Source organism: Daucus carota, chromosome 2 (assembly GCF_001625215.2).
Source record: "Daucus carota subsp. sativus chromosome 2, DH1 v3.0, whole genome shotgun sequence".
In the NCBI taxonomy this organism is placed as follows: Eukaryota; Viridiplantae; Streptophyta; class Magnoliopsida; order Apiales; family Apiaceae; genus Daucus; species Daucus carota.
In genome coordinates, this window is record NC_030382.2 from 45,217,144 (window position 1) to 45,239,115 (window position 21,972).

General features: G+C 34.8%; 3 protein-coding genes across 5 annotated transcripts in view; 1 reads left to right on the plus strand and 2 right to left on the minus strand.

Moving 5' to 3' along the window:
* The first annotated feature begins 167 nt into the window (after positions 1-167).
* Positions 168-2,450, plus strand: LOC108206376 (cytochrome P450 704C1). Its single transcript, XM_017376652.2, has 5 exons — positions 168-757; positions 863-1,141; positions 1,238-1,564; positions 1,643-1,843; positions 1,927-2,450. The coding sequence occupies exons 1-5, from the start codon at positions 236-238 to the stop codon at positions 2,110-2,112; spliced, it is 1,515 nt and encodes a 504-aa protein (XP_017232141.1). The 5' UTR covers positions 168-235; the 3' UTR covers positions 2,113-2,450.
* A 275-nt stretch (positions 2,451-2,725) lies between these two features.
* On the minus strand, positions 2,726-5,749 carry LOC108206341 (uncharacterized). Its single transcript, XM_017376605.2, has 4 exons — positions 5,505-5,749; positions 5,075-5,288; positions 3,453-3,582; positions 2,726-3,275 (listed from the first exon to the last, which is right to left on the minus strand). The coding sequence occupies exons 1-4, from the start codon at positions 5,680-5,682 to the stop codon at positions 3,144-3,146; spliced, it is 654 nt and encodes a 217-aa protein (XP_017232094.1). The 5' UTR covers positions 5,683-5,749; the 3' UTR covers positions 2,726-3,143.
* A 2,465-nt stretch (positions 5,750-8,214) lies between these two features.
* The window catches only part of LOC108210132 (BEACH domain-containing protein C2), a 29,997-nt gene continuing 16,239 nt past the window's right edge, over positions 8,215-21,972 (minus strand). For 2 of the 3 annotated variants that reach the window (XM_064087780.1, XM_064087778.1), the window contains 19 exons: positions 20,639-21,187; positions 20,413-20,556; positions 19,863-20,330; positions 19,509-19,642; positions 19,272-19,341; positions 19,099-19,182; positions 18,264-18,320; positions 18,090-18,158; positions 17,926-18,012; positions 17,734-17,850; positions 16,000-16,149; positions 15,836-15,920; positions 15,505-15,625; positions 15,303-15,399; positions 15,110-15,223; positions 13,902-14,271; positions 10,978-11,696; positions 10,645-10,767; positions 8,215-8,353 (listed from right to left, as the gene is read on the minus strand). In XM_064087780.1, the coding sequence (XP_063943850.1) occupies positions 8,306-8,353; positions 10,645-10,767; positions 10,978-11,696; positions 13,902-14,271; positions 15,110-15,223; positions 15,303-15,399; positions 15,505-15,625; positions 15,836-15,920; positions 16,000-16,149; positions 17,734-17,850; positions 17,926-18,012; positions 18,090-18,158; positions 18,264-18,320; positions 19,099-19,182; positions 19,272-19,341; positions 19,509-19,642; positions 19,863-20,330; positions 20,413-20,556; positions 20,639-21,187 (3,606 nt within the window). In that variant the 3' untranslated portion in view covers positions 8,215-8,305. Of the gene's footprint in view, positions 8,354-8,537; positions 9,101-10,644; positions 10,768-10,977; positions 11,697-13,901; positions 14,272-15,109; positions 15,224-15,302; positions 15,400-15,504; positions 15,626-15,835; positions 15,921-15,999; positions 16,150-17,733; positions 17,851-17,925; positions 18,013-18,089; positions 18,159-18,263; positions 18,321-19,098; positions 19,183-19,271; positions 19,342-19,508; positions 19,643-19,862; positions 20,331-20,412; positions 20,557-20,638; positions 21,188-21,972 lie in introns of those variants that run through there. The other variant, XM_064087779.1, reaches the window with a different exon arrangement.

The window sequence follows — 21,972 nt, forward strand, 5'->3', positions numbered from 1 at the left end:
AAAAGCTGAGAATGCTAGCTTTTGTTTCATGACTTCTGCTTATTTCCCAAACACTTTAATCACTTATAAGTCTTAACTAGTTTCTAACTTCTATTTCACTTCTTTACTTTAAGCAAGAATCACTTATTTTAAGTTCAGCCAAACGGCTCCTAAATATTAGTGGAGGAAATGATTTCCAGATTTATGGTCTCGGAGAACATCAAATTTTTTACTTCATTTCTGAACCTCCAAAGGAATGGACTTCCCCTATGCAATCTTCACAATTATTGCAACTCTACCACTTCTGCTTCTCATATGCTTTTTTGCTTTACTAGTGAAAATCTTCACCAGAAAATCAATAGGAAATCCAGCATACCCTCCAGTGGCTGGCACAGTGCTCAGCCTGCTGATCAACTTCAACAGAATCTACGACTACTTGACAGAACTTGCTGCAAAGCACCAAACCTTCCGGCTTCTTGCTGAAGATCAGAGTGAGATATACACGACTGAGGGTCGGAACATTGAACACATACTTAAGTCAAGCTTTGATAAGTATAATAAAGGTCAATACTTGCAAGGAATCACAAATGATTTGCTTGGACAAGGCATCTTTGTTGTTGATGGTGCTAGCTGGAGGCAGCAGAGGAAGCTTGCTAGTGTTGAGTTCTCGACGCGGATGTTGAGAGACTTTAGCTGCAACATATTCAGAAAAAATGCAGTGAAATTGATTAGAGCTGTTTCACAGTTATCTTTGTCAGCGGATATCTTTGATATACAAGTATGTGTGAAGTTTGGAATATGACTTGTTTTGTAAAGTGAGATTCAGCTCATCTCAGTTGCACATTGAGACCTTATGAAAATACCTTTAATTTGTAAATTGCAGGAGTTGCTGATGCGATACTCTCTGGATTCAATCTTTGAAGTCGGGTTTGGAACAGATCTTAACTGCATGGAATCCGACTCTGCTGGATCCTCATTTATCAAGGCGTTTGATGATGCAACTTCGCTGATATACTGGCGCTATATAGATCCGACCTGGAAGGTACAGCGGCTTCTCAACATTGGCTTTGAAGCTTCCCTTGCCAAAAACGTCAAATATATTCATGCATTTGTGCAGCAAGTAATCAGTAAAAAGAGGGGACAGATGGAAATGCAGCAAAATGTGAGTGATTGTTAAGCTTTTTTCACTTTTTGTAGGGGCCTTATTCGTATTATTATTTAAATTAATATTGTAGTCATACTATGTGATGTTTACTAGAGTGACAAGGAGGATATACTATCAAGATTTCTGATTGAGAGTAAGAAAGATCCGGAGAAGATGAATGATGAATATCTGCGGGATATAATTCTGAATTTTATACTTGCTGGGAAAGATACTACAGCAAATACTCTGTCATGGTTTTTCTATATGCTCTGCAAGAATCCACTGGTACAAGAAAGGATTGTACAAGAAATCAGAGAGGCTATACCAGGGAACAGCATTGATGAGTTTGTGACAAATACGACTGATGACACATTTGAGAAAATGCATTACCTTCATGCCGCGTTGTCTGAGACCTTAAGGCTATATCCTGCAATCCCCGTAGTAAGTTTCCATTTGACAACATATGTATTTTCCAAATTCTGTCTCAATATTAATAATGTAACGCGTGTTTTCTGCAAGGATGGAAGGTGTGCGGAAGCTGATGACATTCTTCCAGATGGCTACAGAGTTAAAAAGGGCGACAATGTATACTATATAGCATATGCAATGGGCAGGATGACCAACATCTGGGGAGATGATGCCAAGGACTTTAAGCCGGAAAGATGGCTCAACAATGGGATTTTCCAACCTGAATCACCATTCAAATTCATTGCATTTCATGTACTTAATACCTTTTAGTCTTTTTTGCCAACATATCGTTCTTAGCTTACGCCTAACTAAAAGTTCTAATATCTGATCTGTAGGCTGGACCAAGAATGTGCCTTGGGAAAGATTTTGCTTATCGACAGATGAAGATAGTATCAGTTGGGCTTCTCCGTTATTTCAGATTCAAACTAGCTGATGAGAAAAGAGCTGTAACGTACAAACCTACGTTTACACTACATGTTGATGGAGGTCTACATCTTCTTGCAATTTCAAGGCCAGATTAATTGAATCTCTGGTTGCAACAACAGTGTCAGTGCTTCCAGAGAACATCACATTACAGCTTCATAAGTAGTGCTGCTTTGCGAGCATGGAATCAACCATTTAAAACTCAAATTATTATTATCAAACGATGCAGTGAACTTGGGTGTTGGCCGTCACTATCATTATATCCCGTATTAATGCCCTAAATATCACGATTTAGAAAAATGGCTCCCAAATATCATTTAGTCATGTAATATGGTGTAGACGTTTTGCGGGAGTTAAACCTTCTAACTGGTACTGGGGACCATTTTTCGTGAACTTGTACTAGTGTTTATTATGATTCAAAAGCTTGTTGAAAATATTACGAGCATCTCCGACGGTTCGGCTAAAAATTGTGGAGATGCTCCGGCTAAAAATTGTTGTGCTCCGACGGTCCGCCCTGCTCTTAGACATATTTTTTAATACTCTCTGTATTTACTATGTCATTAAATTATTGAGTTTGTCACTACCTTTTTTACTCATGAGATTTCTTTCAATTTAACTCTCTCTATATTGTGTTATTCTTGTACTCTTGAACGATTTCTAACGTTCACATTCAACATAAAACTTAAAGTGTAAGAGCACCGTAAGCAGCAGTAAAAAATGTAATGGCAGCAGTCGTAAAAGTCAATAGTACAAATCTAGCACAGAGAGTATCCCCTTTTAGTTATCTACAATAACAGCACAATCCACAATGTCAGATAAGAAATTCTTAGTGCTGTTTCTGTTATCCTGGCAAAACCCAAATTCCACCCATAGAAGGGGAAACATTTTAATTTTTGATCAACTACAACCAAAACATTAACATAACTCCTGAACAAATAGGAAAGAGAACAAATTGGAAGCTGCCCCCTAGGCGTCCTTACTCCTTGCGTGATAGAAGGCTGGTAATCATCTTTCTTCATCCTCATTCTTGATTTACATCAAGCTTCACTGTATATTGTTGTCAACATGCACAACACAGTAGTGTACACACACTATCACGCAGATGTAATGCCCAACAATAACACATGAGCTACATTGATGTGACTTCAGGTGTTGGAAGATGGATTCCTGGCCTTGATGACCATCCTCTCCGATTTCTGTATCCATCAACTGCCTCAAGGCGAAGCCTCTCCTTAAAAGCATCTTGAGGCGACTTCTTTCCCTTCAAGTTGCAAATAATACACAATATTACTTTGAATGTTAACATAAATACAAATTAGCTGTTAGCTTGGTGGTATACTCAATTATCCCATAGGGGCTCTACAAGGTGAAGAACTCTTGCAAGTGAATTGGTTTGACCAAGAATGAGCAATCAGGGGAATACTAAATTTAAGGTTACCTTTGGAATGGTGACCAACTTCGGTGGAGCTTTGACCACTTCTCCGAATTTTATTTCTTCACGCCCAGGGAAGTCCAGATTCTCACTGGTCTTCACTTTTTTGTGCTTATGTTTCATTTCTTCTAAGCGCCTGCACATCATCCAAATCTAATTAATGTATATAAAAATTTCAGGCAGCAGCCCAACTATGCATCTTCTTTATGATTTCCACCTCTTTCATCTTTTGTGCTATAGAGGATCATAAGTGAAGATCTGACACTAAGATAATGTTGTGAAGACCAAACAAATTATTGGTGCAAATCAAACAAAGAAGCATGATAAGAAAAAGGAAAAAAATTCAAATAGAAGTCAAAAAGGTTTCAGAGGCGTCTTTATACACATGTTTTTCATCGATCTTCTTAGTCTAATATCTTTAACTATATACGAGGTAATTTTGTATGTTCATATGCATCATAAAAACATGTACAGAAAGATTTTATAATCTATCAAAAAATGAAACAGGTATTTGGATTGACGATGGCTCACGCTTCAAAGAAGGTTGCCTGCTGAAACACCTTACCCACAAAAAGGTAGAAAAGGACAAAGACTTCCAAGTTCCAACAAGGAAACTGGTAACAGTAGTTCATTATTCCAAAACTAACCATTTCACATTAAAAAAATATAATTGGCATTTACATTTGGTACCATAGTTTTCTACTTTTTTTCTATTAAAATGAGGAATGAGGCAAGTCTTGGCTAAAATTGCCAAGGCTTCGTCAACCCTGTATGCCCAATAACTACAGAACATGAAAAACTGGCATGGTCCTCATCCCACAAAGAAAAACTGCAAAATGGGGTGAACTTCCACACTGCCAAAAATATGCATTTTCCATGCCCCATACGAACACCAAAAGTATTTAAATGCCGCTTTAACTCACTAATAATTAATCACTAAGACACTAACAAATGCATATGAGAAGAGCTTAGAAGTTAGAACATATGCCTTCAAAAAAAACACCAAACAACTAATTGTCAATTTATCTAGCACTAAGAGTTGGTGTTGGTATTAAGGATTCAATGATATCATATTGCCATCCCTCATCTCAAATAACTGGCACCTATATTACAACTATATGAAAATAAAACCTGTCACACAGCCCAACACAATGTAAAGGAATTCTGTTTTTTTTCTCTGTCCCCGTTACACATACCATAGTCTTCCCTGAACATTTATAACCTTCTATAGTTACTAGCACTTTTCTTTTGGTACTTACTATTTGATTATAATTATCAGCGTCCTCGTTCCTAGATTCTTAATTGTAGGCTTCTTTCACTTTCCTAGATCCATATAGTACCTTCTATAGAAACTCCGGATCATGGATTCCTATGACTGAAATATTACAATCTCTTGCCCAACAAAACAGATAGTAATTGGTACAGCTCATTTAATATTGCCACACAAACAGCTAAAAAAATTAAGCTTTGTTCATCTTTCTTATATTCCAACATGTAGTCAAGTTAAACTTGTAACCCTGTACATCATAATTATCCTCTCACAATAAAGCTGAACACGCAAAGACATAAACCCAAGAACACGTCGCGCCACACTAAAAATGTGAAATTCAAGAGGTAGATATAGTTACTTTTTCTTGCGTTCTTTTCTCTTGGTACTGGTGCCAGCTAATGCCTCCATCTCAAAGCGAAGATCTTTCGCTCCCTTCCTCTTCCTCTTCTTCTTTTTCTTTTCTTTCTCACTCTCAGCTAACCCAATCTCATCAACCACATCATGACCACTGGCTTCAAAGCCTTTAAATACATCAAGATGGGGGTCCTCCACCTCTTCTTGCACACTAGGCTCTATATTAACATAACAAACAATCCAAATCTAAATACAAAACAAAGAACAAATCATCCCCCAATACATCAACAGACTCAAATCAAATCTTTATCATACTAAAATCACACACTCACACAAAAACAAGACTGCACAAAATTACAAAAAAAGGCAAAGCCCACAAGAAATTTGATAAAAGTAAAAAGACCCACGTGACTAAAATGCAAAATTACACATACTTGGTTGAGGGGGAGGCTGTGATTGAGGATAGGGACGAGTGAACTTGAGAATCTGACGAAGTTTAGAAGGGAGAGCCTCAAGAGAAGACGAAACAGGGGGAGGAGGAAGACGACGATTCTTCTCACCATGAGCTGCCCTGTAATTCTTTTCTCTTCGTTTCCTTCCCTTTCCTCCCATCTCGATAAACCCTAATTTCAGATAAACCCTAATTTAACCCACAAATGGCAGATATGCTTGTAAATTATTTCGGCTATCTTCGGCGACTATATAATATTCCTTTTTTTTTTTTTTTAGATTAGATGACATAATCTTTAATGTCTGATAGAACAAGGCACAAAGGTTTTTTTTTTTTTTTTTTTTGTAAGGTTTTGAATACTATTCCCTGTTCTCATTTTAATAATACACTAGCAATATTTTATATATAGATAGGCCCGTACTTCGTTGCAAGTACCGATCACCCGACCAATATAATAATACTCCCTCTATTTTTTATTATTTGACGTTTAGACTTTTGGCCCACATCTTTACGTATAAATATGTCGCCCATGTCCGTATTAATTGTAAAATATTAATTTTTTAGTTAGAAAATTTATGAAAAGATAATATATTTTAGTTAAATTAAAAAAAGTAATTACCATGTTTCTCAATGTTATTTTAGAAGATTAAGTTTTTTAGTCAGAAATATAAAAAAAGGTAATATATTTCAATTAAAAAGATTAATTGGTTATATCGATAGGCCCGTACTTTAGCCCAAATTAAAAAAGATAATTGGTTATATAGATAGGTCCAGAATAATTGCTTATATAGATTGGCCCGTATTTTGCCCCAAGTACTGACCTACCAAACTTTTATTGTTTCGATTTTAAAAGAATTATTAATTGGTTATATAGATAGACCCGTAATTTGGCCCAAATTAAAAAGAATAATTAGTTTTATAGATAGGCCCGTATTTTGACCCAGGTACCGACAATTTTAAAAGAATTATTAATTGGTTATATAGAGGCTCGTAATTTTGCCCAAATTAAAAAGAATAATTAGTTATATAGATAGGCCCGTATTTTTGCCCAAGTACCGACCGACCAAACTTTTAATGTTTCGGCTTTAATAGTATAGTATTGGCCCAAGTACCGACCGACCAAACTTTTAATGTTTCGGCTTTAATAGTATAGTATAGATTATGCACAAATTACATCTATTGAAAAATATTAAATGTGATATGTTGTTATCATTTTCAGATTATATAAAGACGAATTTCATATAGTGTGACATACAATAGTCACTGACTCTCTCGTAAAAATACTAACTTTTGATTGGTGGATGGATATTAAATGTTGATGGCCCCTGCATTCACACCAATTCCACCGATCAAATTAAGTCATTTTCATGAGAGTTGGTGCTTAGCACGTGGCCGTGAGCACACAATAGAAAAACCGATACAAAAATGCTGCTAAATTTTCATTAATTTTGTGAAAAATCAACACAATTTACATTGTAAATCATGAAAATTGTGTGGGATAATAAATGCTGATATTGAAACTTGTACTATAAAATTTGTCTTGGACAAAGAAGACGGATAAATAATATGTAAAAAAATTTCTTAACAAAATGGAATATTAAAATGGGAAGGATGGAGTATAAATTGATAATTTTTCAATTTGAAATACACAAATTTCTTTAATTTCTTATTACATCCGAATTTTTTGTATGATGTTTTAAGATTATATTACAAAAACTGTTAAAGATATGTTATGTGTTGAGTATTTATTGCCAATTATGATCGTAGAAACTGGAACTCGTAATCAATTGATTTAACTACTGATTCATGTTTTATCAGAAATTTTTGAATAAATGAGAAATTTTTAGTTAATTGTAATATGAACGGAGATTTTAAAATATATAAAATAGTTTTAGAATACTTGGTTTAACCAATTATATGTTGGTATTAACATCTTCATATAAATATAATTAATTAAAATAATTAGCGCACTGAATTTGCAATATATAACAATACATACATTAATAAAATTCATCAGAGTTAAATTTGTATAATTATAATTAAAATTTAATTTAAGTTAATATTATAATTATCAATTATTGAAGCCAAGTAGACAAATATAAGAAAGATCGGGAATCAGTAAAAACGGGAAATTTAGAAAAAGATGAGGAGATGGAATTCAAGAATGACAAAATAAAAAATGAGACCATTTGTTTAATCTTGTTTACCTCCATTTCTCTTAAAATAAGTTATTTAATTAATGGCACAAAAATTTACAGAGTAATATTATTATTTTCAATTTTTTTAGTTAAGATTTTCAATATAAATTTTATTCAAAAACTTAGAAAAAACAATTTTATTTTTCAAAATATTTAAATATATGTATAACTATATCGAAAGGTGAAGCGACTTATGAAACAATCAAAAAAGCATATTTTCTATTTTGTTAGATATAAGAATTATATAAAGGAAAATGTGAACTGCATTTTTACATGATTTATTTATAATATATTTTATTAATAGTATAACATTTAACTTTATATACGTTAATAGTTTGTTATGTGTTCAAATCGAAATTTTAGTATAAGTTTAAGATAATTAACATACATGTTTAGTCTAACAAAATAAATTACGAAGAATTTTTATACTAAACGCACATGTTTCATATATTTATTTTATTTCAAATAAACCAATAAAAACTGAACTACAATATCGTGAAAATAAGAAAAACTGACAAAATCCAAACATCTTGTCCTTGCAAAGAAAAGTTCACAAAAAAAATGAGAATGGCTTATTCAAAATAAATTAGGTCCGATGACGTTTAATTCCTCGCTTACTCTGATTTTGAAAACACTGCAAAATATCAAAATAAAAACTCAGAATAAAATATTTGAAAAAAATAATACTATTTTAAAAGTTTTGAAAGGCCTTGAATTATCTCTCTCTTGACCTTCAAAGGGTCCATGCTATTTTCGAATTTGTGAAACCCCTAGCTACTAATATATATAAAAAACATCATCAAAACAAACAAGAAAAACGCAAGCACTGAAATATGAAATATGTATTGACATGCATTTCAGCACTCAAAAATGAAACCACATACATTTAAGTTCAGCTCTTCCAGGCTAAGAAGGGACCTGAGGGTAGAAAGGAACACTAATGAACTATCATCATTATACTATGGATACCAAAATTTGGTTGATGAGTATGTACAATCTCGAACCCTAAACAGTCTCAAAGCACATGTTACAACTCCATCCACTCAATATCTACTAAAGCCTCGCGTTACATTCTCTAATACATGACCACCCTATGTTATGTACAAAGCTTAGTTCCCTTTCTGTTCCGTTTTAGTTCATATATTTTACGCTCTGTGAGTAGCTCATTGTACAATTGTCGTATGGTACGTCCAACGTCAATTTGGATTTGAGGAGGTGCCAAGTCTGGCAAGTTATTCTTTGTATTTGATTTCAATATCAAATTGGCTTTCCTCCAATGAAAGAAATATTTGGCTGCCCAGGATCCATCATACTATGAGGGGGCCATACCAGTCGCATTTCCACCATGCTTGTGCATTCAATCTTCAACCTTCTTGTTTAACTACATGCAATGCCCAGTAAATTATTATAAAACGACTCCAGTTTCGTCTTGTCAATGGAACGCGCACGAAGATTTCAAGTGAATGTACTCCAATTCATATTTATAACCAATCTAGTATAGCCAAAAACTTAAAAATCAAGAAATCCCCAAAACTAGCACCAAACTTTCACCACCTTTACAAAATATAATTTTGTTACAAATTTGGCAAACGAACTTTATAGCCTCTTTCAATATAAAATATAGTTTATCTTAAATATTTTTACTATTATAATTATCAATAGCTTGCACTGAACAAGGAGCATCAGGTTATTTTTTTAGTTTTTTTCTACAAAAAAAAAAAAGTTATTTGTGATCATGTCTTCCATATAACCACAAATGTAGGAAATTACATGAAAATTAACAATCATATGAAGATTTAATTGCACAACTATCACAGTTATGCAAGAACAAGAGTGCTGGACTACGGAAGCTACAACAAACTGAAACATAAATCTATGTTCCAAAGGGCCTCAAACTACCAACTCTTAAGTATTGTCAACGACACGACAGATGAATTAGATTAAAATGATCTTGGATTTGCAAAAGTTGAATTTGAGTTCATTGTGCCATGGAAATTTTAAGAGGTTATATAAGGTTTCCGGATTCTGGAATTTAAGGTGCACCACTATGATCTCATTATTTTAAATGCTTTAATGGGGTCACATATTCATGTGAATTTGCAAAGCGTGAATCTAGGTCTGTTTAAATAGATCAGGAGCTTGTCACCAACCTTGATCCAATCTAGGATGTAAAAGACATGCATAATAATAGTGACATGGAATTTTGAATAGGTTATGCAAAATTTCATGGTATTTAGAAATCAAGGTGCGCCACTATGATTTCATGGGTCATGTTTCTCTTAGAACCGTTAGCCTAAGAACCCTTCGTCTTATTTCTAGTATTAATTAGGATTCTGCAGCAGAACTGCACATGCAAAAAATATCGTGTTTATGTATTATATTTTGAAATTATTTTTGAACACATACAACGATGCAAAAAACATGTATTTAGATTTAGATCCTGAATATCTATTTAAAATTTAGGGTTATGCAGCAGAACCTTAGTGGTTCTAAGGTTCTATTTTAAGGATTGATTTCATTATACCTAAATGCTTCAATATTACAAAATGCACTTAAGCTTGCAAGTTTGTCATAAAATTTATGCGTAAACTCTTGAAATGCTCATAATTAATCAAAAAATTTAAATTTTCTAACTTTCTAATAACTTAGGGATTTGTTTGTGTTCCTACCATTAATGCAGAGACAGGTTGAATTCCCCGTTTTCATCCATTTATTAACATTATCCTACATCTACATCAAGAGAGCATGCCCTGGATTCATAACTGGTTCATTATTCACATGTTTTGTTTGATATAACCACTAAAAAATAATGGTAGTTAAATATTTTCTCTTGAATTTTGACCCTTATACATCCGTTTTAGAAGAAATTTACAATTTATCACCTACCACCTTGAAATTCTATAGCAGATATCAGATTGAACTCACCTTAGGATCAGTGAAGACTATCAGTTGCCTATTGGCAGTTGACACCACAAGATTTGTATGATCTTTATTCAGAGCCATGGCTGTAATGTCTTGACCTTCTTCAAGCTTCATAGTAAATACTACCTGCAAGAGCAATTGCCAGAATATGACAATGCATCAATATGCAAGGTTAATACGACTAGATTATTCCTAATGATATGCTACGTTACTCATATAGCTTGTCAATGTTTTTAGCAAATCTCTGGAGGTTTGAATCCAGTTTTACCACCAGTAATTAATAATAGTTAGAAGCCCACTAAAAAGCTTATATAGTTCTTTCATCTGTTATCATACCTTTAGTGTATTGAGATCAAAGATGGAAACTGAAGGTGTAAAGATGTCCAATCTATTTTTGTCATCATATCCTCCATCATCCATACATGAGCTTAGACCAATTAGAGCGCACTGTCCATCAAAAGAAACCTCTATGCAAGTAATGGTAGAAGATAAAGTAATATCTACACTAGCAATCATAATCCCATTAAGAGTATAAGTGCTGAGAGTATGGAGTGATTCATTCCAAGTAACAACGATCCCATTGGGGGAAAGGGAGAGCAGATGAGCCCTGACACCAACTAGCCGTCTGATCAGGCGGCCACTTTTCATCAAATGCACCAAAACATCAGATGAGCAAGAGCAGGAGACTACAATGCCAAGATCAGAACTAACTGAACAGCAAATTATTTCACAAAGATGACCCCGAAGGACGCGAATCGGACCTTCAAAACAGCATCTTCTGGTTTTATCTGCTAGGCAGCTCACAATAGAGTTGCTGCTTGCAGAACGATGCATCTCGGAGCCAGTTGAAAGCTCTGGCACACTGCTGGAGTGAAGTGTGGATGCACGATGTACTCTCCAAAGTAGTAATGTAGCATCACGAGATCCCGTTACAAGGTAATTGCCATCAGGTGATAAAGAAAGACAAGTGACAGGAGCAGAATGCCCTCTGGCTATTTCCATTGTCTTTGCATCATGTGATGATACAAGTTTGATACTGTTATCCACATGCCCACCTAGAACGAGTTCAAATATTCAATGTGGGAAGTCAGGCGAACTTCTAGAGAAAAAGGAAACTGTAGGGTCCTCAATTTCAAGACATGAACATCTGATACGTCTCATATTCATGTGCATATTATTTCATCTGTCCATGAAGAAGTTCTGGACACAGAGAGAAAAAACTACAAAATCTAGAAGATATATGTAACTACAATCTTACTTCTAAAACACAAGCTCAAATCAGAAGGCTCACTTGCTTCGTGATTTTTAACCTTTTTTTATTATTATTTACATTTGCTGTCTAAACAAATTTATATTACTGGAGCTCGCTTTTCTATCACACAAAAATTTGACCATGATCTCATACTTTGATCCACAGTACAAACAGAGGATTCTACAAACAAGATATATATGATAAATACACTCTTGCTGCAATAAGTAGATCAAACTTCATTACAACCCAGTACTTCACAATTGATCATTTCTATTAGGTTTATAATAAACTCTTTTGAAAGCCTATTGCTTTTAGGTATCACTGTAAATTTTTAGCAAATAAATTTGCCCAAATTTATACATTTGCATGTTACCTATTGACGGTGATTATATGTAACTGAACTTTAACAGCCAATGTGTCAGCACATGTACTGGTCATGTGCAGCATTTAAACATATGATTGTATATTATACAGCTGCCTAACTAGAGATGAAATTAACCAAAAATATAAATTCTAGCCAGAAACACCCTTGCATCCTCACATATATTCATAATTAGAACTCAACATACATAAATAAAAAGCATTTGAGAATGCTTCAATGCATCATTGAGCCCATTCTTGAAACACCTTAAGGTTTTGCGTTAGTTTATCGTTCAAGATGATATTTGATGACAATTTTCACTCGTTTATCGAGTTCGAGCCTACAATCTGATCAATACCTCAAATATTTGGATCACTATGTGTAAGAAAACGGACAAAGTAACATATAACAAGATACATCCAGCTATATAAGCTAATGATGTTATTTTAAACGCAAGAATGGCAAATAATTCATATATGAGTAAATTTCAGGGGGCTGGCCAGAGTTAATATTGTAAAAAAGTGGCCGAATTTTAAACATAGCAAATATGTGGCCGGACTTCACCTCTGTTTTTTAAAATGGTGGCGCACGTCAAATATACATTATCGGCACTATCGGAGCAGGGGGTAAAGATGGGTTTTAATTAAAAATCATTTTAGTTGTGTGTATATAAACAACATACACACAACCTCAAGCACTAAATAAACCCAAGAAAAATCTTTCTTTCTTCCTTGCATCCTGATCTCAACCCGCCTCCATCTTTAAATTGATTCAGCGAATATGAAAGCTACTTTAGAGCATCTCCAATGGGCTCCTCAAACAAAATCTTAACTCTAAATTTAAAGAGGATATGAAATATAAACTCCAATGGGCTCCTAGTAACTCTTTAAAAAGTTAAGAGCTTCCTCTCTCTCCTCTCTTTTAAAGTGCTCTTAACTCATTTTTATAGAATAAAATAATCACTTCCTTCTATTTCTTTTCACTTCCCTCAAATTCTCTCTCCAACTTTTCTCTCAAATAATAATAAAATATGAATAAAGAGCAAGTATAAGGAGTAGGGTTGGAGTTGTCACGATATTCAATGTATTAACTTAATAGGAGCCACATATTATATTATTTTTTAAAGAAGGATTTAAGAGCACATTGGAGATGCTCTTAACATCACTATTCTATCCTCCTGGGCACACTTCTCTTCTAGGACTACTCACTACCAAGCTAACTGCTTCACCTTATTTGTACACTTCTTACGGGGTCGCATGAACCACTCCATTTCTCTTCAATTTAGGAATTCAATTCACAGATAATTTGAGTTTTGACTGAGCAATTAGATTTTTACAAAGGATTAGGGTTTACAGTTAAGTAAAAGTAATGACATGTACTATTTTACGGGGTTGGGATATAAATGTTAGGTTAATTTCCTCATATACCTTCATTTTCTTTATTTTTAACTACTTAAAGGCGCTCCACTACCGGCACTTAACGGGCACCACCGTTCTAAAAGGCGGAGGTGAAGTTCGGCCACATATTTGCTATTTTTGAAGCTCAGCCACTTTCTTGTAACATTTCGAAAACTCCAGCCACCACCCTGAAATCTACTCCTCATATATTCACAATAACCAAACAAGCTTAACCAATTAAAAACTTTACCAGTGATAATTTCCATGTCACAAGTAATAGCAACAACAGCAGAACTTCTTATCCCAGAAGCTGCAAATGTGAGTGCTTGAGGAAAGTCCCACCTCTCTGAACTGGAGGTGGTTGATTTCGTCAACATACGCATAAGTGTTTTGGTAGAGGAGTTGGAAGTGGCTTTTCCATGTTGAAAGAGGAATGGTGTCCCCTGGTCATCAGGTGTGTTTGGCTGCCATTTATGTTGTGCTATATGAGCTGCAGGAGCATTGATATCCACAATTATGATAGAATCTGTGGATGCATATATACAAGAAGCTGGTAGATTGCAGCGCTCTGGGGACGGAATTATGTATGCTTGAACTTCAGTGGGGTTCCGAAAGATTGTCTGCATCCACAAATTCAACAATAACTATGTTTTGAATTTTATGCTATTATTACTTGTTCTAAATGGGAAATACCTTAACAAAAACTTTTACTGTATTGAGTATCATTTTCACATATTTAGAAATATTATTTGATCCGAGTCAGGTTTGCTAACAGAAGCAGTCAAATCCAATGTCATGTGCTCGTGAGTATAAGATATGCAAATTAATAGGTGTAAACGTACATGTCTGCTTGTTTGTTTTCAAAAAAGTAGCCATAATTCTAAACAAAGGTAGTGAAATCAAGACATTATAATAGTGTTCCTCTCGTCCACATACTTCAGCACATAATTAATATCACTCTTTTTACCATAGCTATAAAATCAGTTTAAAAAAATTCATCTACTCTTAAACAGTCCTGGTTTACCTTAAACCCCAAATGAAGTTCATTACAAGTTCTTTACCGTATTGATATGGGCAGTGGAAGGAAACTTTTTCCTTCCATATATTAGGTCACATGTGCTGGATTATGGACCAATATAACAAGGGAAAGCAGAGGTGTAAAAAAAATATAAAGATGTACAATAACTGAGGCAGAAAGTATGAAGCCACTTACTCGGTAGTGCTAAAACAGACTGGCCAGTGTATTCAGGAATTTCACTTAATTGGCCATAGTCTGTTTATATACTATCAACATTATGTATGCTCTTTCATGTTACTGATGTAAACAGACAACAAGATCATGTCTTCCTCGTATTCCTAACATGACTATCAAGATAACTCACTCATTTATGGATCGTAGTGAATCAGAAGCTCAAAACTGCAAGCATGGGACATACAAAAAGGATCCAGATGAAGTACCTGCAAATGAAGAACATCTGCTAGTGGCATCTTCTTTAAGTGAGGAACATTTAGAAGTTGTGATGGCGTTTGTCCAAGATAAGAAATCTGATTTTGTATTGCACGCTGTTGAACCTGTTGGAGATGTTAACATAATAGATAAAGTCAATCGAAGCTAAAGAAATATAAAATAATAGAGAAAACCTAAACTTACAGGATCTAAAATTTTGTCAATATCCACAGTTCCTTCGTAGCTGATGTAGAAGAATACATTACATGCAGACACTGCATCTTTTCCTCGTTGCTTGTAGCTAATATTAGAAGATCAAAAAGAAGCATAAAAACATTCATCAATCAATTTTTTCACATCAAAAAAAATTATTATGAATATTGCAAGAGAAACCATTAGAGCTTACCCGAAAATAAGATCAACCCACTCGTGTAAATGTGCTGACACATGCTCACTCTCGAGAGCCTTTTGATGCTTGTGAATGAAATCAACTGCACTTTCAGCCCAAGCAGGAAGTCTAACAGAGTCTGACATGACGAGGGGGGGGGGGGGTCAGTCATAGGGGATATATTATCCCTCGGGCCTTACTTCTGGATCTCAGTGCTTATCTCGTATGCAAGTCTTAAGAGATAGTAAAAAGTGAAAAAGAAAGGAGGACAAGATGATAACAAAAGAAAAGGGGTTTTGGGGGAATAAAAAAACAACAGTTTTTCTCAGACGCTCAAGGGCAACCTTACCGATCTTTTCTCCCGACTGCTTTGTTCCAAAGTTAACTGAGTTTTGATTGGTTAGTATTTCCGGAAGGTAAAATAGTTCAGGAACCTAGAACAGAAAATTCAATAACAATACATTGTTACAAAATAAGCTGAAGAGCGAGAACACTGAGACAACTGATACATACCAATTCCTTTACATCATTCATATCCTCAAGAACTCTATTCCAAGTTTCAGAAATATCAGAAAACATTCTGTCTGCATGATGGAATTTTCCACCATTTAATTTAATTGAGAGCGTAGTAAACGGCTCCACTCTTGCGAGGTAATATAAAACCTGGAATATAAGAGTCACATTTTGATAACACAGGAGCATATTTTATAGACATAAAAACTGAGTGAAACCATACAAAGCAGTAAATATTAGACCAAAAATAACTGCCAGATTATGACTAGTACAGCAATCATGAGAAAAAGAATTGAGCAGAAAGTAAACTAGTTAAAATTTGACTAAGAGGCTCCTCTAGACAATCCAAGTAACGCTGAAATAATTGAGTTAGTACATAGAAACATCAACACTTTGATATAATAAGCAGAAAATTGGAGCCTTAACCGAAAATCGGGTCCCCGAACACGAATCCAACACGAGTCCAAAGTCCATGCGAACAAATGCAACTAACTTGGGTAATCCAAAAGCCCACCAAATGACCCCAAAGAATAAAAATCATGATTTTGATGCAAATTCTTCATCTTCTTCTTGACATAATAATAGTCTTACTTAATCTTATGTGTTCAGCTAATTGCCACACTTGGTACTGGGGAGTAACAATTAACTAATTAAGTGATGTGATGTGATGTCATCATGGAAGAATGAAGTAATACTTTTATTAAATTTTACTTCTATTCTTTTACAGGTAAAATCAACATAATCAAGGAACATTTTTTAGAGAGCATCAACATGAATGCAGAACATATAAGGAGTTAAGAAGAATCACTATATGTGTGTGTGTGTGTGTGTAGAATTACTCTAAAGAATATTTATTCAACAACGAGCCATTCATTTTGATAACTGAACTTACTCACACACCCTTTGACAAGATTTGAACTAGCGACCTCGTATAGGAAGCGAGGAGATACCAGAACAAGAAGCCTTTTGGAATAATGAATCAAAAGTATAATAAAAGAAATATTAATATTTGTATGATACAATAGATTATGACTATAAGCCCGGAAATCTATGATAAAGCCTAGTACAAATGATATATGAAAAGTATAAATAAATCAAGAAATAATTTTAAGATGATCCCAGAAAAATGGTGAAACACATCGAACTAGAGCAACTCCGCCTATTATACTATTTTTGGTGTAATTTTACAACAAAATGGTGTAAAAGTTACACAATTCTCAATATCTTCCCCAACCCATTTACACCAAATTTCACCAAAAGGAATCCTCTAGTACCTTATTGATACACATACCACAGTAATCAAGTAGCTGGGACACGAAAGGTATGAATTTAAAATTTTCATTCGTGTCCCTTAATGAGTAAATTGAGAACTATGAGAGGATAATCAATAGGGACATAATGAAGTCTGAAAATAAATATAGGAGAATTTTCAAGATTTGTTATATATAGAAAATGAGAAGAGTTCCACCCACCCTTATATCATACGGAAATAAAACAAAGTATAAACAACATAAAATGTATGACATTTCAAAATTCTCACCAAATCAGACAAAATTGCAACTAGTACACAAAAGTTTTAAAGTTCAAAACAGAAAATACACATGCAAGTATAAGCTGATAATGAAGCACATGAACATGGAAAAATATTTGCAGTACAGTGTCATAACTTGCAAAACCTAAAGATTTGAAATATAAATAAAACTAAATTGGCATATTAAAGGATAGGTAACATACTGCCTCAGCACTCAAGTAGTGTGAGCCATAGTGGAACTTTGGGATGACTGGATCATTGAAACTGGAGTATCTCTCCTGGAACTTTTTCAGCCTGTCAGGCCTTAGCGCGCCAACGGGCTGGATATGTATGACACCATCTATTAGTGAGAAAATGAATTTAAATGAAGGATTCATGCTAATTTAAACTATTACCTTTGATAGATCTCGATAAGAAGAGGGACTAGAAAGATCCAATGTCTTTGAATTATAGTCTGAAAGTATCCATGGGAAAACAGGGTACTGCACAAAAATGGAACTCAGTAGGACAACAGGTAATAATTTTTTATAAGCAGAGATATCACCAGAATAATTTTTACTTGAGTGACGTCATTATAACTGCGCCCAGCTAATGTATTCAACTGCATTAGATATTCAAAATTGCTGATCTGCAATCAGTTTGTTTGGATTGATTTAGTGGAAAATTGAAATAATTATCTCGGCAATAAAAGTAGAACACATGAGATATATGTAATACTGAATCTATTACGTACCTCCCACCTAGCCCAACGTTCCATGAGCTGAGTTTTCTTTAGAAGTTGATCAGGCTTCTGTATGAGAAATTCATTACATAATAAATGAGTAACCGAACTATTCAGCATGTATTTGCTAGCAAAAATGTGCTTAAGAGTCATGCTGCACAATTGCACATGCAGAGGGTGTGGAAGAAGGGAAAGGTAATGAAACTAAGACTTTTATTCCCCCATAGTCTAATCTTCTAGAGGCGAAAACAGCTTAAAACACAAAGCTCTAATTTTTTAAACATGAAACTGCAATCATGTGAAGCTACAACATAGTTTGATTTATAATTTAAAAAGCTAATAGTATCACCAAAACTATCATGACACAAATATTACAGATTATTATGCAAGTAAAGAAACTTAACACAGTTGCACTGAAATAAATTGATTAGAAACAGCGCATACAGAAAAATAACTTGGCTTGAACTCAAATATGCAAAATTTTCATTATATATGCATGGGTGGGCATGCAAATGTACAAGTTCAACCAAACATTTTGTTCCTCTGCTTTTCAATTATTATTAGCTGTAATTAAGTGCAGATACATATATATACTTCAATTAGTTATAGAGGGGCAGAGTTATTACAACTAGGGTACCGTGGCTGACATAAGATTTACAAGACCCTAAAGAGATCAGTCACTTTCAGACACATTACAAGACCCAAAAAGGGTGAATACTCTCGTTATGCAATTCTCAATTTTTGGTCCTACATTTTTTCACAAAAGAGTAACGTGAAACCATTGGGCCTAATCACACATTTTGCAAAGGCTGAGTTATATCCATAACAGAGAAAATCAAAGAAGAACCTGAGTTGTCAGAAAAATATTATTTAGGTGAGGAGGGCGTGCTTGGACAATAGCCCGGTATGCTTGTCGTCTTCCCTCGACACTCTGGAGCAAGTTCAGAGCAGACAGATTAGATGGCAGTGTCAAACATGATTCTGCAACTTACACAAACACACATTGCTACAGAGTAATACCCCCAAATCGATAAAGAAGTTTGACCGGTCAACAATGAACAACTCCAGTGCACTTCTTCTTAGTAGATATCTGGAATAATTTGAACAATGAGCAAATTACGGGCAAGCATCCCCAGCCCGGGGAAAGTGTAGAGAAACACTTTATGAAAGCTTGATAAGTTTAAATTATGTGAAATACAAGTTATCTGATCAGAAGCAACAGATGATACAAGTATCTATAGCTTTATCTCATCTCACCTTCTCCTATATATCTGGCGAAGAGAAGATAACAACCAGCTCTGATCCTTTTCCTCAATTCTACTTTCATTAGAGCAGTCTATTTCACTGTCCACGGTTTTATCAACAACAAAATTCAATCGTTTTGTGGTAATCTGGAAGCAAACAATGTGCAATAAATTAACACCCATTGCTGAAATTTATATGAACAATAAGTTTAATAGAGTCACTAGGGTCACCTTTTATTAAAATAAGCAAGGTAAACTTTTTTTTTTTATATGTATTTAATTATCATAGAATTTTATTCAAGAATGATGGATTCATGGTGCTATCAAAATAAGCTCATAAAGTCATCAACATGGACTTTTTACTCACTTGAAAATTTCCCTTAATAACTTTTAATGGCCTGACCATTGAAGCTGGAAGCTCATAAATAATTCTTTCATCATGCTCACTAGGAACATAATCAGGAGGAACTACTGAAGGAGGTTCCACACACTCCTCTTCGCCAGTAATTTGAGGATCAGCAGTGATAAATGGCTCTTCAGCAGTCTCTGACTGTCTTACCTGTGTTTCCTGCTGATGTACTACACCTCCCTTGCCTTCTAAATTAACAGCATCTTCCTCGTCATCATCATCATCATCTCTTGCTTCCGTCACCATAGCTTCTGCGGCCATGACAGATGCTTTAGATGCACAAATGTCATTACTATAATCACGAGTAGACTCTAAACGGTCGTCATTTATTGAAGTAGCATCACCGTGCTCTGATCCACAGTAATTTCTCCTCAAATATCGTCTCATCCTTGAAGAACTTTCCATGCAATCTAACCTCCAGAAAACCTGTTAATTAAATAGCCTAAGTTTGAAATCATGAACTTCAAATATCTAATTATGAATACGAAAGGCTGGAACTTGAATATACACGCTTGGGGCTGCATAAATTGTCTCTAAAGGACCCAAAAAGACATTTCATCTCGATCAGATAACGGAGGAGTTTGCGCCATGCACGTATGCCAGTAGAGTTACGATGTCGAACTATTACATCCACTTGTGCACGTCTGTCAACCTGCATATATGATATATATTTAGTACTTGGTTTTGTAGCTCACAAGTAATTACAAGTTTATTAACTCCGGGCATAGAGATACCTCAGATCTTTGCATGTTTCTAGCAAAGGCTAAACTTCCAACAAGAACAGCTATAAACTTATATGATAAAGCATTAAAATCTTTCCCATAGACTGACTTCGAATCAACTGACTGCAAGCATTCCATCCAGGCGGTTCCCATGGCTTCAGAAACATTCCATCTGTTTACTCGTTCCATATCGGTTTTATTTCGTCGCTGTGCAGATGTAGCCATTGCTACAGCACTAAGACCTCGTCCTGAGCCAATTTTTGCACTGCGTTCAAGATCACGTGCAGCAGCCAAGGTAGCAGCTTTTGCAGCAGCTTTGTCCTTTGGAGTAGCAGGTGACTGGGTCGGATCTTCCAGAGGCTTCTGGAAACTTGAAAATGTGTGCAATCTAGTGCCTGCTTTTCTCTCTAATAACGAGGAGTCACGCTTGAGATGTGCGAATGTTGCTGGTGCAGGGGTTTCTCCTCCACCAGCACCAGCAGCAATCATTGCTAATGACATTGCAGCAGGAGGTGATGCAAAAGCGGCAGCCCATCCAGGAGATATCATAGAAAGTGCAGACTGAATTATGAATATAAACAAAATATGTTTTAGCTCAAACACAGATCAACATCCAATTTGGATTAGTGGTTTACAAAAACTTTCAGTAGGAAGTGAAAAAAGACACTTCAACAAAAAGAACAGCACCAAAAGTTTGTTGACAGTACCAACATCCTAACAGACACATAGAGTGAAAACAAAAGAAGCCTCGGCTTTTTAACTGGAATTGTTGGATTATAGTTTTTTTAAAAATTACTAGATTCAAAATATAACTGTCCAAAATTTTAAAAATTGTACGAGATCAACACTAAATCTACACACCAAGTAGCAACACCCAAAACATGAGACCTGTAAATCATCATCATAACATTACCTGTACGACAGATTAAAGCACACAGGAAAAAGTTGAACTCCAGATGACGTGTAAAGATTTTATCTAATTATATAGAGCTGTGTTCACATTGCCGAGGCATGGCAACTTTATACAATTATAGTGCTTTGTTCACATTGCTGAGGCATGGCAACTTTCATGTCTCTGTAGCACCTCCATAATATCAATTTTAATATAGCTAAGTTATTTTGCCTTGGACTTCTATTCAACAGTAACCGGTGTTTAACATTTTACGTTAAAAGCATTATTCTTTATCCTCAAGAATTAAGACTGGTTAAAAGAAAAAAAAACTTGTCTTCCGTTCTCTTCAACTGACCTGTCAGGCCTAGCTGATTTTATAGTGTATTATTCTTAGCATTAAAGAGGAAAATTATGATAAAAATAATGCATATACAGAAGCATAAAAAATATGGGA

Bases quoted from the DNA above. Each gene is read 5' to 3' on its own strand.
- LOC108206376 (XM_017376652.2), top strand. From the start codon at position 236: ATGGACTTCCCCTATGCAATCTTCACAATTATTGCAACTCTACCACTT. The intron at 1,142-1,237 runs GTGAGTGATTGT...GATGTTTACTAG, and splicing joins AGATGGAAATGCAGCAAAAT to AGTGACAAGGAGGATATACT. The intron at 1,565-1,642 runs GTAAGTTTCCAT...GTTTTCTGCAAG, and splicing joins TATATCCTGCAATCCCCGTA to GATGGAAGGTGTGCGGAAGC.
- LOC108206341 (XM_017376605.2), bottom strand. From the start codon at position 5,682: ATGGGAGGAAAGGGAAGGAAACGAAGAGAAAAGAATTACAGGGCAGCT. The intron at 3,583-5,074 runs GTAACTATATCT...GATGATGTGCAG, and splicing joins AGAAAAGAACGCAAGAAAAA to GCGCTTAGAAGAAATGAAAC. The intron at 3,276-3,452 runs GTAACCTTAAAT...TGCAACTTGAAG, and splicing joins AGTTGGTCACCATTCCAAAG to GGAAAGAAGTCGCCTCAAGA.